The sequence below is a fragment of the Hypomesus transpacificus genome, chromosome 4, assembly GCF_021917145.1.
Source record: "Hypomesus transpacificus isolate Combined female chromosome 4, fHypTra1, whole genome shotgun sequence".
Taxonomy (NCBI): Eukaryota; Metazoa; Chordata; class Actinopteri; order Osmeriformes; family Osmeridae; genus Hypomesus; species Hypomesus transpacificus.
In genome coordinates this window covers 9,425,349-9,441,863 of record NC_061063.1, presented here as the reverse complement: position 1 = coordinate 9,441,863, position 16,515 = coordinate 9,425,349, and the positions used below count along the sequence as shown (strand labels likewise).

The following is a 16,515-nucleotide window of genomic DNA, read 5'->3' as shown; positions in this document are numbered from 1 at the left end:
AAGACATAATTGGTGTGACGGCCTTCCCCCTTTGTGCGACCGCGCTACCCAGGACCGGTGGGCGTGGTGTTGGTAGGTGGTCATGGCTAATAGGACACACCTGGTGTGTCTCGGCTTTAAGTTACCTGCTCCAGGAAGTGATGGGGACCTGAGCTGACCGCTGTACTGAGGAAGCCTCGTCTTTGTTTTACACTTTACAACACTCAACACACCTGCTTACACCCTGACACTCAGTAATATTGTCTGATACGTTTTGTGTTATGTTGTGTAAGACCTTATGGTTTGTTAATTAAGTACTCTTGCTGCACCTTCTAGTTGTGCCTATGTCTCCCTTTTCGTTACAACCCTTGTGCCAGTTGTAACATGGGGGCTCATCCGGGAACTTGATTAATTGTTTGTTTAACATTTGTTTAACATCCCACTACCTGGGGGAGATGTATGTGCAGATTGGTGTCTGATTTTGTGCCTTGTTATTTTGTGCCCTTTTGGCTGATCTGTTTCACTGCTACGGGCCGTTCTCTCTGCTGAAACATCGAGTTGGGCGTATTGAAGTGGAATAATATCACACTGTTGTAATTTTGAAGATGGAGAATTATTATGGATTATATGATTGAAAATGAACCTCATAACCACCTTTTTAACTCTTATGTTATACTACTGAAAGCCTGATGCAAAGCTGTTGACTGATGAGTTTTTTCACCGATATGTAGAAGATAAAGCCCAAAGTGCAAATCTGAAAAAACTGGGGGCTGGGTGCGAGAGAAGGCTATGTGTGCAGGATCCTTCCATAGAAAACTACAAAACCCAGCAGTAATGAGGCAAATTTACGACCCTTTGCCAAGGATCTTGCTGCGACTGGCCGTCAAGGTCGGAGCAGGCCTACAAAAAATAGTGGAATTCTCCATGCACCTGTATTCTGAAGCTCCTGGGGTGAGAGACCAATAAAGTGTGAAATGCATAATGCATTTGTGACAAACAATATTGTACCAAGAGCAAAATTACCGAACTGATGAGGTTTTGATATATAAGAGAAATGTCCGGAGACATTTTTCAGTCTGGTTCTGCAGAATCTTGCTCACGTTTGTTGGAATCACTCTGTTGTCTTGGATTCCAATTAAACACTTGCATCAAACTCTGCTGAAGTTCCTGTGCTGTTTCAAAACTTAGAGATATTGACCCAAAACTTAGTATTTTATTTCTTCTTCTCCAGTATCTCCTGGTGCATACAAGGAGGAGTGGTTGTTGGAGCTGTAAACCTCACCCTTGTAGGTAAATGCAGTGGATCCTCAATAGGGGTTTCCACAGTTGTTTGTTTTCTTTCAGCTGGTTTGTTGTTTCTGGGTGGTTCCGTGCGGTTAGAGCATTGGTCTCGGGGGCACATCCATGATTTGAGAGGGTCGACAACTGCTGGTTGCCTTATTTGGTCAGTGGGCTATAGTGCATAACTACCCACCGCTAGTAACACACACAAAGGTCAGGGGAAGGATTAGCATATGTGTGAAGATGTTTGTCCTTCACTGAAGCCAAACCTATGCCTATGGATGATATGAAAATTTGATTGTAGACATTATAATCAAAACGGACAGGGGCTAATTATTTGTGATTGGTGAGTTTCTAATTTACTTATGGTAACATATTGTATGTAAACAAACTAATCTGGTATACTTATCAATCCTTTTTGAATATATTGAATTGAATATATTATTAACCAATGACTATAAGACAGTAGATAAAGAGGAACATACATATTTTAGGACATTATATAGATATAATAACGTGTATTGTTGTATCCATATGTATGCACTGTCATGGTGAGAATTAGATCTATACGTTTTAAGGGAAATGTACCATATGATGAGTCATCTTACAAAGCATTTTTTATGGTCAGTCAGTCGATGCCAATGAGTCAGCATTTTTTTTAACAATGTTCTGCATCCGCTTACTACTCTTTGTTGATGTCGCCACGGATACGTAAAGACGATTATTTGTTATTTTGATAACATTGTTGGGTAGACCCGCCCAGAAATAGTGGGCGGCCTCCAAATCAAGTTATATAACCGGTAGTCGACTGTTCATCGTCCGGGCTCTCGTGAGTAGGTTACTTGATCACAATAATTGTATCGCTATTGCCACGGACTATCTCCGAGCTGTAACTGAAGAAATATGGCCAAGAGCATGACTCTGCTTTGGGGCTCCGGTTCCCCTCCGTGCTGGCGAATCATGATTGCTTTGGAAGAGAAAAACTTGCAAGGCTACAACCAAAAACTGTTGTCTTTTGCGAAAGGGGAACACAGATCGCAAGAAGTGTTGGACATTAATCCCAGAGGGCAGGTAGGCTACGGTCGTTTTATGGCATTAATAAGTCACACGATCTCATGCATAGGTCATGTATTTAATTAACATGTAAGTGAGATGATGATCAGGTTTAGTTATCATAGGTGTTTCATTTTTTGTCATGTCATGCTTACTACAGATATTTTCTCTCCTAGCTGCCGGCTTTCAAACACGGAAACAATACGTTGAATGAATCGTATGCAGCATGCATGTACCTGGAGGTAAGACGGGTTTCCAACCATGTTTTAATCACCACTTGCTTTGCCATAACAGTTAGCAACGGTAAGCTAAATGTTTTTGCTAACAAGTGTCCCAGTGGAGACCTGGAGAAACATTTGATGCCATGTGAGAGGAGACTGTGTGTGTGTGTCAGACCACAAGTGCATGGCAGAATTGTACCATATTTACCACTTCTCTTCCCTTACCACTTCTAAGTTCTTCACCTTAATCCTGAACAGTAGACCTTAGTGTGTGCCTTGAGGACCTAGATCTGGTGTGACGGTAATTTTCTGTCTTTTTCCATTCTCCCACACTCTTTTTCTCTGCTCCCCTTCCTCGCTCCCTCCCTCTCTTCTCTCCCTCTGTCTCTCCCCCTTCTATCTCCCGACAGAGCCAGTTCAAGTCTCAGGGTCATAAACTACTCCCAGACGGTGCAGCAGAACAGGCCCTGATGTACCAGCGCATGTTCGAGGGCCTCACTCTCCACCAGAAATTAAGTAAGGCAAACTCACAAATCAAACAGAATACAACATTCAATTACATTTGGTTCAAACTGTTGGGACACTGGTCTTTCAAGTAACCCAGCTGTCGTTTCAACCCCCCTAGAGACTGCACCTAACTTGCCAGAACTGTACTGTTCCTAGGCAACAACACACCTTTACCCGGTTGTCCGTAAACTTCTGAAACCTTAAACCAAGTCTATACAGACCTCCGAGCGTTGCCAGAGAATGTCCCAGCGTGTAGATTTCAGACAAACAACATTGAGAGCTTTTGTTCCAGACACGTGTTCGATGCCCGAGGAATCACATGCTTTGCAAGGCTCAGCCCGCAGTTCTGCTGCCCAGACTGGAGTCATGAGACTAGAACCTGTTATAGTTCAGAGTTCTGCATGTTAAACCATCTGTTTTGTTGTTGTTGATCCTCCACAGGTGACGTTGTTTACTACAACCTCAAGGTCCCCGAGGCAGAGAGACTCGACTCTGCTGTGAAGAGGAACTTGGAGACTCTGGCCACTGAGCTGAAGCTGTGGGAGGGATACATGCTGAAGGTAGGCACACACACATATTCTCACACCCACACACGTCTTTACACATTCATTCGCACACACACACACACACATTTACACACACAAACACATGCAGCATGTTTCTCCATTCTCCCCAGATGGAGGCGGGATCTTACCTGGCAGGAAAAGAGTTCTCATTGGCTGATATCACAGTTTTTCCAGTCATTGCCTATGCTTTCCGCTTTGGGTAAGAAAGGCAATTTTTTCAGAGGAGGGTGGAATGAATTAATGGAAAGATAGGTGAACTATTTGATAAATGTATTTGTGATGAATACAGTCATAAAAGAATAGATATACCAGAGAGATTACATTATCTTTTCTCTTCTTCCCGTTTTCTCTTTCTTTTACTCTGTGAACCCCTCTCCTCTCCCCCATTTCTCCTCTTCTTCTTCTCTCCCCTATCTCCTCCTCTCCCCCATCCTCTTCTCCTCCTCTCCTCTTCTTCTCCTCTCCCCCATCTCTCCTCTCCCCCATCCTCTTCTCCTCCTCTCCCCCATCTCTCCTCTTCTCCTCCTCTCCCCCATCTCTCCTCTTCCCCCTCCTCCTCTTCTCCAGGCTGTCTGCAGAGCGGTATCCCAGGCTGGGTCAGTACAATGACCTGATGAATGACAGACCCAGTGTTAAAGCCACTTGGCCTCCACACTGGCTGGAGAGCCCTGGGTCTGACACCCTCAAGGACCTCTAACACAAAAACGTTGTTTTTGTGCCACATACACTGAAAGACAGGAAACTGGAAGGTTGTTTTTGTGCCACATACACTGAAAGACAGGAAAACTCACTCACACACACACACACACACACACTCATACACAAACCTTCAAGGAGCTCTGACACACTCACACACCACACCACACACACACTCATACACACACCCTCATACACAAACCTTCAAGGAGCTCTGACACACTCACACACCACACCACACCTACACACCACACACACACTCATACACACACCCTCATACACAAACCTTCAAGGAGCTCTGAGACACCAATGCACTTAAATATACTTTTATATAACAGTATATCTACTGTCTCTTTACTATGTTTGAAAATGCTGTTTTATAATACTAAATAATAAAGTAATTCCATCAAGAATATGAATCTGACGCTTCCTTTGGTTTTCTCCAGACAGGGTGATCAAATGTTTTTGTATCAAACAGGAAATACCTCTTCTTCCCTAAACTCAAATAACTTCTGCTGTGTGATACCAAGGCCGGATTAACCATCAGGGCAACTGGGCACTACTTGATAGAGTAGGCTAGGTCAACTTTTCTAAAATGGGTTTTAAAAAGATAAGCCAGGGGAAGAAAGAAAGAGACGAGATGGTGCCCGTGCATCACTTTCAGGTAAGCCCATGTTTAATCATTGTTAAATACGGGAAATGTGCTAATGTAATGGTTAGCTTATGTACACCTCAAACTAGCTTATGTTATTGCTAATGTTAGCACACTCAAATGTGTTTTAACTTAGGTGCAAGCTAAATTTAGATGTTAGTGTTAAACATTATCGATGTATTTTACATGTAACTGATGCCAGCTAGCTGTTACATTCTATGATGCTTTTATATTCGATTTATCAAATAGTTTTCAAATTAGTAGGGGTGAAGCTCCTTGGCGAAACCAGGCTAAGAAACGCAACGTACGTGGGGCTCAAAAATTAAGATACAAAAAGACATCACCTTCTCTAGACAAGATTTTACCTATTGAAAAACGGCTTGTAAAATGTTTATTTTACAGAAAGCTAAAATAACTCAAAAGTTCGATTCCCGGCCGTGCCAAATGACGTTGTGTCCTTGGGCAAGGCACTTCACCCTACTTGCCGCGGGGGGAATGGCCCCTTACTGCAATAGGGTCCAATTGCAGTGCTCACTGCATTTGGACCCTTCTCCCTTACTGGTGGCCCCCCTCTGCTAAATGACAAAATGTAAATACAAATACAAAATCGACTTGTTTACTTAAAACAGTGGGGAAATAACTGACAACCAATCACAACCACACAGAGATTACCACCCTGTCAACGAAGATTATATATACATAGCTCCACTGTGCATCACTTATTAAAGTCAGAAACAGCAGAATACGTTGTGATATCATGCAGTTCTACGTGGTAGGTCTGCTCGCTCTCTGTGGGCACGCTCTCAGTCAAGGTAAGAATATTAAGCTGTTTGTTAGTCTGTTTATTCTTAATGTGATATATACATTTAAAAACATTTTAACTCGATAGAAATGTATGAAAATCCATATATTACAATAATGTAAATATTATTCTTGCAGCATGACAATATAATTTAAATACTGTAATCCCAGTAGAGACAGATAATGTTACATGGAAATTCTCGTATAAACCACTGTAAGGAAGATATTCGAATTGAAGACGATCAAGGAAGTAGACAGATATGCAATTAAAACATTTGCATTTATATTTTAGTCATTTAGCAGTCGCTCTTATCCAGAGCGACATACAGTAAGTACAGGGACATTCCCCCCGAGACAAGTAGGGTGAAGTGCCTTGCCCAAGGACACAACGTCATTTAGCACGGCGGGAAAACGATCCGCAACCTTATGATTACGAGCCCGACTCCCTCACCGCTCAGCCATCTGACTGTTTGATAGTTTATTCATGAGCTCGGTTCATCCGACAAGCACTGAGTCTGACGATAATCCACATGGGTGTGTAGTAGGGCTGGGCGATATATATATAAAAAAGATATCTCGATATTGTCAACATTTATGATATTCGATATGTTTGCCTTTGCATTTAAATAATTAAAAAACATGATTTTCTTTTGCCCCCATTAGAAAACAACAAAAACGATTTAGATAGACCAGCTATTGTTACAAAGTACAAAATGTGAAGTGAAAATTTAAGTAGTTGCCATAACATGGTACTTGCAACTTGGACCAACAAAATGGACCTCACATGGAACAATTCATGCAGAGGTCCTTATGTGACAGGACAATGACAGCAAAAGAGAGTGCCTGTTGTGGCATCATGAGAGGACGTGTTGTAGAGGGGTGGTATGTTTCCCTCTGCGAATGGCTACCATGCCACAAGATGGCTGACGCAAGAACTACACCTCCCAGAATGCACCACGCCGACAGCTGCAAATGCTTCTGAGTTTTTGATACTTGGTAGGATCCAAGGCGGGGAGCAACGTTTTGTGTTTGATGGAACTTTTAGTTTTGCTTCCTGACCGTTTTTTGGTAAATAAACCTGTTTGAACCCAGTTTTGCCTGCTCTGTCCGGTTTTTATGCAATGCCCTACACCCCGCATCGTGGTTTAGCCTCTCATGATACCACACTGTGCGAATGCAATTTTCAGTTTGTGTGTGTCTGTGAGTGTATGTGAACACAGAGAAGCCAGGCGGTGATCTTAAAACACAAGAAACACAACGACCAGCAAAAAAAAAAAGTATACTTTTTTTTAGTATTCGATTTTCACGATATTTTCAAATTTTACATTGTCGTAAAAATGATTGCGATATTATCGATAATATTCGATTTATCGGCCAGCCCTAGTGTAGTGAAATACTACAACTGTTAAGAGGCATTAGTAATCAAAGGCTTTTTTCAACCAATCAGACATTGAGTTTGGAACTACTCGTAAATTCACATAATATGTATTGTGAGTATGTGTATATCTCTTCAGAGTGTCAGCCTGAGCTTTTGGAGAAAACAGACTTCCAGGGAGATGACATCCAAGTTAAGTCTCCGGATGCCGAGCATTGTCAGCTCGCGTGCACCCAGCACCCAACCTGCCGGTTCTTTACCTTCAACACTGGGTATGTTCCCACCTGTTGACAACTCACGTTTGAAACCTCTTTTTTTCTGGTTAAATGAGAACGATCACATATCATCGTAAATCATAAGAAATATTCTGAAAATGTATCATCACAAAAAATGACATTAATCAAAATATTATATCACATTAGATTTCTAATATAATTTTGTACAGTAAATTATCACATTACATCTCTCTCTCTCACACACACAGGAATTCAAATTGCTTCCTGAAGGACTCATCATCTGGACAGCCAAGTAAAAGAGTTATCGAATCTATTGCAATCTCTGGCTTTGCTCTCAAAGGATGTGACCCCTCAATACGTAAGACCACATTCCTATACCACATACCTCCAGACTTGTATGTTTGTGCGTTTGTGTCATCCTTTCAGAAACATGTCAAATAAAATAAAAGTTGTAGTGCAGTTTAAAAATAAAATGCAGGAGTGAGATGCAGAAATTGATATCCTTGAATCTGGTTCAATTAAAGGCAACAGCAAACAGTGAAGTCTTCAATCTGAATTTAAAGGAGGTGAGGGTCTCAGCAGACCTGCAGCTTTCAGGGACCTTGTTCCAGATATGTGGTGCTGGTGCAGAAAAACTGAACGCTGCTTCTTCTTGTGTAGTTCTGACTCTTGGAACACAAAGTAGACCAGTCCCAGATGACCTGAGGGGTCGGGATGGTTCATAAGGTATCAGCAGATCTACGTGGTGTTAAGTCTGCTCGCTCTCTGTGGGCACCCTCTTAGTCAAGGTCAGAATATTTTGCTGTTTGTTAGTCTGTTTCTTCTTAATTTGATATATACATTAAAAAAAATAACTTTGAGTACACAATGTGTAGTGCAAATTTACGTAGTTGCCATAACATGGTACTTGCAACTTGACAAAATGGGCCTCATATGGAACAATTCATGCAGAGGTCCTTATGTGACAGGACAATAAGAGAGCAAAAGAGAGTGCCTGTGCAATTTTCAGTTTGTGTCTCTGTGTGTCTCTGTGTGTGTCTCTGTGTGTGTCTCTGTGTGTGTGTGTGTGTGTGTGTGTGTGTGTGTGAACACAGAGGAGCCAGACAGTAATCTGAAAACACATGCAACACAAGGACCAGCAAAAAAAAAAAAAAAAAAAAAAAAAAAACGATATTCACAATATTTTCAAATTTTACATTGACGTCAAAATTATTGCAATATTATCGATAATATTCGATATATCGTCCAGGCCTTGTGTACTGAAATACTACAACTGTTAAGAGGCATTAGTAATCAAAGGCTTTGTCAACCAATCAGACATTGAGTTTGGAACTACTCGTAAATTCATATAATATGTATTGTGAGTATGTGTATATCTCTTCAGAGTGTCAGCCTGAGCTTTTGGAGAAAACAGACTTCCAGGGAGATGACATCCGAGTTAAGTCTCCGGATGCCGAGCATTGTCAGCTCGCGTGCACCCAGCACCCAACCTGCCGGTTCTTTACCTTCAACACTGGGTATGTTCCCACCTGTTGACAACTCACGTTTGAAACCTCTTTTTTCGGGTTAAATGAGAATTGCCACATATTATCGTAAATCATAAAAAATATTCTGAAAATGTATCATCACAAAAAATGACAATAATTAAAATATAATATCACATCTCTAGATCTCTAACATCCTTATGTACAGTAAATTATCACATTAGATATCTCTCTCACACACACACAGGAATTTAAATTGCTTCCTGAAGGACTCATCATCTGGACAGCCAAGTAAAAGAGATATCCAATCTAATGCAATCTCTGGCTTTGCTCTCAAAGGATGTGATCCCTCAATACGTAAGACCACATTCGTATACCACATACCTCCAGACTTGTATGTGTGTGTGTTTGTGTGTTTGTACCTTTGCTTGTATGTAAACATGTATGCCTTGTGTGTCATCCTTTCAGAAACGTGTCAAAGGCTTCTCCACAAGGTGTATCCAAACGTGGACTTCCTGGGAGGTGATTTCCTGTCCCTGTTCACTGACAGCCATGAGGAGTGTCAGAGAGCCTGTACCAACCAGCCAGGCTGCCAGGCTTTCACCTTCCTCACTGAAAACTTCACACCTGAGCAGTACAGGTACGACAGCACATTTAATGTGTGGTCTTACATCTAAGACTCAGACTGAGGAGTCAGGTGGCTGAGCGGTTAGGGAAGTGGGTTAGTAATCAGAAGGTTGCCAGTTCGATTCCCGGCCGTGCCAAATGACGTTGTGTCCTTGGGCAAGGCACTTCACCCTACTTGCCTCAGGGAGAATGTCCCTGTACTTACTGTAAGTTGCTCTGGATAAGAGCGTCTGCTAAATGACTAAATGTAAAGACTGCTGGAGATGGAGTGAATCTGTTTGTTATTTGCCTTTCCTGAAAATGTGTTTCTCTTAATTTGTCTTTGAAATAAGCTTTTCTCAACCTTTTGTAGGTACAAGTGCCATCTGAAGTTCCTCTGGACAGTCCCCAGACCCCCTAAGGTCAGAAACCTCCCAGAGGCTTCCTCTGGATTCTCTAAGAATCTTGACCCACTTCTATTGGCAAGCAAAGAAGGTACACACACACACACACACTCAAACATGCACTGTCACACACACATACTAACCCACACACTACTCTTTTATTTTCTGTGGCATTCCTAACTTTTCTGGTTCTATGATAACTGTTTAATACACTCTATGTCATAAGTAAAATGTCTATATAAAATAATACAGTGTGTAGAGATCAATGTAATCACAACTTTGTACTTTGATACTGACTCTATGTGGCTGACCATTGTTGTCACTGATGTGATTATCTGATGACACAAAGGAGTCCACTGATACAACCAATGTGTTTGTGACAAAGAGGCTAGGGGACAATGACAGAAAATCATTTGATTGATTGTGAAGAACAGTGATTTTTGGGCACGTAACCATTTTGACATGATCTGTCTTTTCCTGGTCTCCCGATTCTGCAGCCTGTAAATCCACCATTTTCAACGACACTGATGTCAAAGGGGAGGACCTGGAGCAAGTTCCTGCTGTGTCTGCGGAACACTGCCAGCATCTGTGCACGTCCCACCCACTTTGTAGCTACTTTAGCTTCCACAAGTACGTCAGGGAAGATAGGGGCCTTTTGGGACGTATTATTTTCACCATCAGAGGGCGCAACTTAAAAGTCGGTCTTCACAGATGTACACAGGATTGGTACTTTGTGCTGTATTCTGAAATAAGACATTATTTAATGCAAGTTATATTGCGTTGTTGTGTCTAACGCATTGTAATTTCATATAGGCTAACATAATCGCTAACTTGTGTCTGATTCAATGACAATTCAGGACTTTTTTTGTGTTCATATTCATGTTTCGTTTTTGTACCAGAATACTACATACCTGCTACCTGAAAAACAATAGAGATATGATGAAGCTTGTGGCTGAGAAGAACATGTTTACTGGGATGCCAACGAGGCACTGTGCTCCTTCTAGTGGTAAGAACCTAGTATTACTCCATTCCTGTTTCATCACAATGCACAATTTCTTGAGAGTAACAAAGCACCGAAACCAAGCATGAGCTATTAAGATGTAAAAGTAAAAACTGTGGTGTCTTTAATGTACAATCTTTTCTGATCTACCTTCTTATAGACTGGGTGTTTGCTGACTATGATGGGGTAGATTTCTGGGGCAACGACAAGAAGTTTGTGTTACTGGATGACAAGGAGTCTTGCAGGCAGGTCTGCAATGAGGACCCGGCCTGTCAGTTTTACACCTACCTTTCATCATCCTTTAATGATCCTGTATACAGGTTTGTTTTGATTGAGACACAAGACATGCACAATTTGATACAGACGCATATATTGCATCTGCATCAACTTGTAAACTTGTATAACTGCATGCTCTTATGGGTCTTCCCTTTTGGCACTTGTTTAGTTTTTTCACAATGTATGCTTCATGTTTTGGCTGCCTGCAATGTTTGGGACTACCTCGTTGTTATGATCAGTGACCTATGCTCTTTTGTAAAGCTCTCTCTTGGAAGTCGCTTTGGATAAAAGCGTCTGCTAAATGCATAAATGTAAATATATGCCCCGATGCTAACATGTCCACACACACATTATTTATTGTGGGTTTAGATTGTTTTGGTAGTTATCGGTTTAGATGGCCTGATAGGAAACTGTCCAGAGGAGCAGGACCAAAGGAATCCATGGGGCTGGTCCCTGTGATAAATGACAATAAACCTGAAACTTGAACTCATATCGAATGCACAATTCACAACTGTACAAGCTGTACAGTTACATACACACACGTGCTGCATACAATGCATGAACAATTTACATATTCAGAATCACAAACACATGCAAACATGTTTGTTATATTTGTTCCAGGCGTCGCTGCTACCTGAAGCGGATCATCACCCTTCCCCTACCCCCTAAAGTGGGGTCGTTGCCCAACGTTGTGTCTGGATTCTCCCTGAATTGTGGGTTGTGATGAGTTCCATGCATGCTCTGTGAGATGAAAGATCTCACTGTGATGAGAGATCAGTGGGCTGTAGAATAGTTTGAATAAACTAATACAATTAACAGAACGCTAATGGTATCTGCGTTTCTATTTACCGTTTATGTTGGTGTGGGTATCTCAAACTCTTCCCCTTTCTTCAACCTCATCTACCTCTGTGATCACATTCTACCCTGATCCCTCCCTGTCTCCTAAAGCGCCACTGTAAGTAACTTCAGCAGTGAGCTTGTTCAGAACAGGAAGCTTGGCAGTTCCCTCGTCTGCCACAAGATGGCGGACTTTCTCAAATGACCAGATACCGTAGGGGCCCTACAACCCTTGAAAATGGAGCACGTCTAGTGAGATAATTAGTTGTTTATTAATATCAGGAGAGTTATAGAAGAGAACCTGGCCCAGGAAGCCCTTTTATTGGGCTGGTTATATAAAAGTAGGCGGTACTTGACTATTTGTATGGACTTTAAATAAAGGCACTCAGTTATTTTTTTATTTATTTTAACAAAGAATCGACTTGTTTACATAAACCAGTGGAGAAACAACTGACAACCAATCACAACCACACAGAGATTACCACCCTGTCAACGAAGATTATATATACACAGCTCCACTGTGCATCACTTATTCTGGTCAGAAACAGCAGAATACGTTGTGATATCATGCAGTTCTACGTGGTAGGTCTGCTCGCTCTCTGTGGGCACGCTCTCAGTCAAGGTAAGAATATTTTGCTGTGTGTTAGTCTGTTTGTTCTTAATGTGATAGAAACATTTAAAAATATAACTTCATAGAAATGCATGAAAATGCATATATTACAATGATATAATATCCTTGCAGCATGACAATATAATTGAAATACTGTAATCCCAGTAGAGACAGATAATGTTACCAGCTAATTCTCGTGGAAAACGCTGTAATGGAGCTATTCGAATTTAAGACAGTCACGGAAGTAGACAGATACGCAATTCAAACGTTTGATACAGTTTATTCATGAGCTCGGTACATCAGACAAGCACTGAGTCTGACGATAATCCACGTGGGTGTGTAGTGATATGCTAGAACTGTTCAGCATTAGAAATCAAAGGCTTTGTCAACCAATCAGACTTTGAGTTTGGAACTATTCGTATAATTCACATAATATGTATTGTGAGTATGTTTTTATCTGTTCCAGAGTGTAAGACGGAGCTTTTGGAGAAAACAGACTTCCAGGGAGATGACATCATCAATATGTTGTCTCCGGATGCCGAGCATTGTCAGCTCGCGTGCACCCAGCACCCAACCTGCAGGTTCTTTACCTTCACCACTGGGTATGTTCCCACCTGTTGACAACTCACGTTTGGAACCTTTTTTTCAGGTTGAATGAGAATTATCACATATCATCGTAAATCATCAAAAATATTCTGAAAATGTATCATCACAAAAAAATTACAATAATCAAAATATATAACATTATATCTGTAATATAATGATGTACAGTAAATTATATCATTAGATCTCTCTCTCACACACACAGGAATTTCAAATGCTACCTGAAAGATTCATTATCTGGACAGCCAAGTAAAAAGGTTATCCTTTCTAAAGCAATCTCTGGCTTTGCTCTCAAAGGATGTGACCCCTCAATACGTAAGACCACATTCCTATACCACATACCTCCAGACTTGTATGTGTGTGTGTTTGTGCGTTTGTACCTTTGCTTGTATGTAAACATGTATGCCTTGTGTGTCATCCTTTCAGAAACGTGTCAAAGGCTTCTCCACAAGGTGTATCCAAACGTGGACTTCCTGGGAGGTGATTTCCTGTCCCTGTTCACTGACAGCCATGAGGAGTGTCAGAGAGCCTGTACCAACCAGCCAGGCTGCCAGGCTTTCACCTTCCTCACTGAAAACTACACATCTGAGCAGTACAGGTACGACAGCACATTTAATGTGTTGTCTTACATCTAAGACTGCTGGAGATGGAGCAAATCTGTTAGTTTTTTTGCTTCTCCTGAATATGTGTTTCTCTTAATTTGTCTTTCAAATAAGCTTTTCTCAACCTTTTGTAGGTACAAGTGCCATCTGAAGTTCCTCTGGACAGTCCCCAGACCCCTGAAGGTCAGAAACCTCCCAGAGGCTTTCTCGGGATTCTCTAAGAATCTTGATCCACATCTATTGGGAAGCAAGGAAGGTACACACACACACACCCACACAAACGTGCACTGTCACACACACATACTAACCTAGCCTGGCTGCCAGCCCAACTTCTCCAGGCCCACAAAAAAATTGGTTCGGGAAGTTGGGTCTGGAGGGTCTCGTATTGGGGACAACTACAAAAAAACAGAATCGGGACGGACCAATGAAATTGCCAGGGCGGGCTTTATACGATGATGGACAGATGATCAACAGTAACGTAATCAACAACGTCACGAAAGAGCGCTTGGGTTGAATTTGTTTTCAACAAACAACATATTACATTGCTCTGATTGGTTGTAGATCTATCCAATTGAGCGAAGAGGCATTTGTTTTACGAGTTCGGTTGAAACACGCCCGTAGTCACAGCCCAACGGAGAGTTTTCAGACTCATATTCTGACTAGAATTATGAGTATGACAACGTCAGGCTAATACTAACCCCACATACTCTTTTAATTTCTGTAGCATTCCTAACTTTTTTGGTTCTGTGATAACTGTTTAATACACTGTCATAAGTAAAATTTCTAATGTCTGAATAAAATAATAGTGTGTAGAGATCAATGTAATCACAACTTTGTACTTTGATACTGAGTCTATGTGGCTGACCATTGTTGTCACTGATGTGATTATCTGATGACACAAAGGAGTCCACTGATACAACCAATGTGTTTGTGACATGTGAGAGGCTAGGGTATAATGACAGAAAATCATTTTATTGATTGTGAAGAACAGTGAGTTTTTGGCACTTAACCATTTTGACAGTGTTTGTCTTTTCCTGGTCTCCCGATTCTGCAGCCTGTAAAACCACAATTTTCAACGACACTGATGTCAAAGGGGAGGACCTGGAGCAAGTTCCTGCTGTGTCTGCGGAACACTGCCAGCATCTGTGCACGTCCCACCCACTTTGTAGCTACTTTAGCTTCCACAAGTACGTCAGGGAAGATAGGGGCCTTTTGGGACGTATTATTTTCACCATCAGAGGGCGCAACTTAAAAGTCGGTCTTCACAGATGTACACAGGATTGGTACTTTGTGCTGTATTCTGAAATAAGACATTATTTAATGCAAGTTATATTGCGTTGTTGTGTCTAACGCATTGTAATTTCATATAGGCTAACATAATCGCTAACTTGTGTCTGGTTTAATGACAATTCAGGACTTTTTTTGTGTTCATATTCATGTTTCGTTTTTGTACCAGAATACTACATACCTGCTACCTGAAAAACAATAGAGATATGATGAAGCTTGTGGCTGAGAAGAACATGTTTACTGGGATGCCAACGAGGCACTGTGCTCCCTCTAGTGGTAAGAACCTAGTATTACTCCATTCCTGTTTCATCACAATGCACAATTTCTTGAGAGTAACAAAGCACCGAAACCAAGCATGAGCTATTAAGATGTAAAAGTAAAAACTGTGGTGTCTTTAATGTACAATCTTTTCTGATCTACCTTCTTATAGACTGGGTGTTTGCTGACTATGATGGGGTAGATTTCTGGGGCAACGACAAGAAGTTTGTGTTACTGGATGACAAGGAGTCTTGCAGGCAGGTCTGCAATGAGGACCCGGCCTGTCAGTTTTACACCTACCTTTCATCATCCTTTAATGATCCTGTATACAGGTTTGTTTTGATTGAGACACAAGACATGCACAATTTGATGGAGATGCATATATGCCCCGATGCTAACATGTCCACACACACATTATTTATTGTGAGTTTAGATTGTTTTGGTAGTTATAGGTTTAGATGGCCTGATAGAAAACAGAGGTCTAAAGCAGGACCACAGGAATCCATAGGGCTGGTCCCTGTGATAAATGGCAATAAACCTGAAACTTGAACTCATAGTGAATGCACAATTCACAACTGTACAAGCTGTACAGTTATATACACACACGTGCTGCATACAGTGCATGAACAACTCTCATTTACAGAAGCACAAACACATGCAAACATGTTTGTTGTATTTATTCCAGGCGTCGCTGCTACCTGAAGCTGATCATCACCCTTCCCCTACCCCCTAAAGTGGGGTCGTTGCCCAACGTTGTGTCTGGATTCTCCCTGTATTGTGGTTTGTCGACGCAAGCTCAGATTGTAGGATGAAAGATCTCACTGTGATGTAAGATCAGTGTGCTGTAGAATAGTTTGAATAAATGAATACAACAAAGACAATTACAAATCGTATCTGTATGTTTATTTAACGTATATGTTGCTGTGGGTATCTCAATTTTTCTTCCCTTTTTGTCCCGTGTTCTCCACATACTAACATGATCACTCCCTCTTTTTAACATCCCTTCAGCTTTTCCGAAACTTGGCTGTGAAACCCTTCTTCTTTAGATCATAGACATATGTATGAGTTTTATTTCTGAATGTAACATACCTACTTATACTTACAGCAGGATAAACATTTGTTATCGTAAACATTTCAAATTGCAGTGCAACGCACACACTATCAAGCTTGGAATTTGTTAT

General features: G+C 41.3%; 3 protein-coding genes across 6 annotated transcripts; all 3 read left to right on the top strand.

The window, feature by feature from the left end:
- Positions 1-1,941: 1,941 nt before the first annotated feature.
- Positions 1,942-4,722, top strand: LOC124467279 (glutathione S-transferase A-like). The gene is made up of 6 exons (XM_047019509.1): positions 1,942-2,331; positions 2,490-2,555; positions 2,945-3,050; positions 3,483-3,601; positions 3,718-3,806; positions 4,175-4,722. Exons 1-6 carry the CDS (start codon positions 2,164-2,166, stop codon positions 4,302-4,304), a joined length of 678 nt encoding a protein of 225 aa, XP_046875465.1. The 5' UTR covers positions 1,942-2,163; the 3' UTR covers positions 4,305-4,722.
- A 772-nt stretch (positions 4,723-5,494) lies between these two features.
- Positions 5,495-15,293, top strand: LOC124467276 (coagulation factor XI-like). Of its 4 annotated transcripts, XM_047019505.1 has the most exons (12): positions 5,495-5,767; positions 7,271-7,403; positions 7,616-7,725; positions 8,752-8,884; positions 9,099-9,208; positions 9,320-9,491; positions 9,831-9,952; positions 10,359-10,491; positions 10,761-10,867; positions 11,022-11,181; positions 11,759-11,872; positions 15,245-15,293. In XM_047019505.1, the coding sequence occupies exons 1-11, from the start codon at positions 5,713-5,715 to the stop codon at positions 11,859-11,861; spliced, it is 1,338 nt and encodes a 445-aa protein (XP_046875461.1). In that variant the 5' UTR covers positions 5,495-5,712; the 3' UTR covers positions 11,862-11,872; positions 15,245-15,293. The 4 variants fall into 4 exon arrangements, with proteins under 4 accessions (XP_046875461.1, XP_046875460.1, XP_046875462.1 ...); XM_047019504.1 differs by lacking the exon at positions 15,245-15,293 and having other exon boundaries at positions 5,499-5,767; positions 11,759-11,958; XM_047019506.1 differs by lacking the exons at positions 8,752-8,884; positions 9,099-9,208; positions 15,245-15,293 and having other exon boundaries at positions 5,501-5,767; positions 11,759-11,958.
- Positions 12,280-16,211, top strand: LOC124467278 (coagulation factor XI-like). Its single transcript, XM_047019508.1, has 9 exons — positions 12,280-12,596; positions 13,051-13,186; positions 13,393-13,502; positions 13,614-13,785; positions 13,924-14,045; positions 14,844-14,976; positions 15,246-15,352; positions 15,507-15,666; positions 16,020-16,211. Exons 1-9 carry the CDS (start codon positions 12,542-12,544, stop codon positions 16,144-16,146), a joined length of 1,122 nt encoding a protein of 373 aa, XP_046875464.1. The 5' UTR covers positions 12,280-12,541; the 3' UTR covers positions 16,147-16,211.
- The last annotated feature ends 304 nt before the right edge of the window (positions 16,212-16,515 follow it).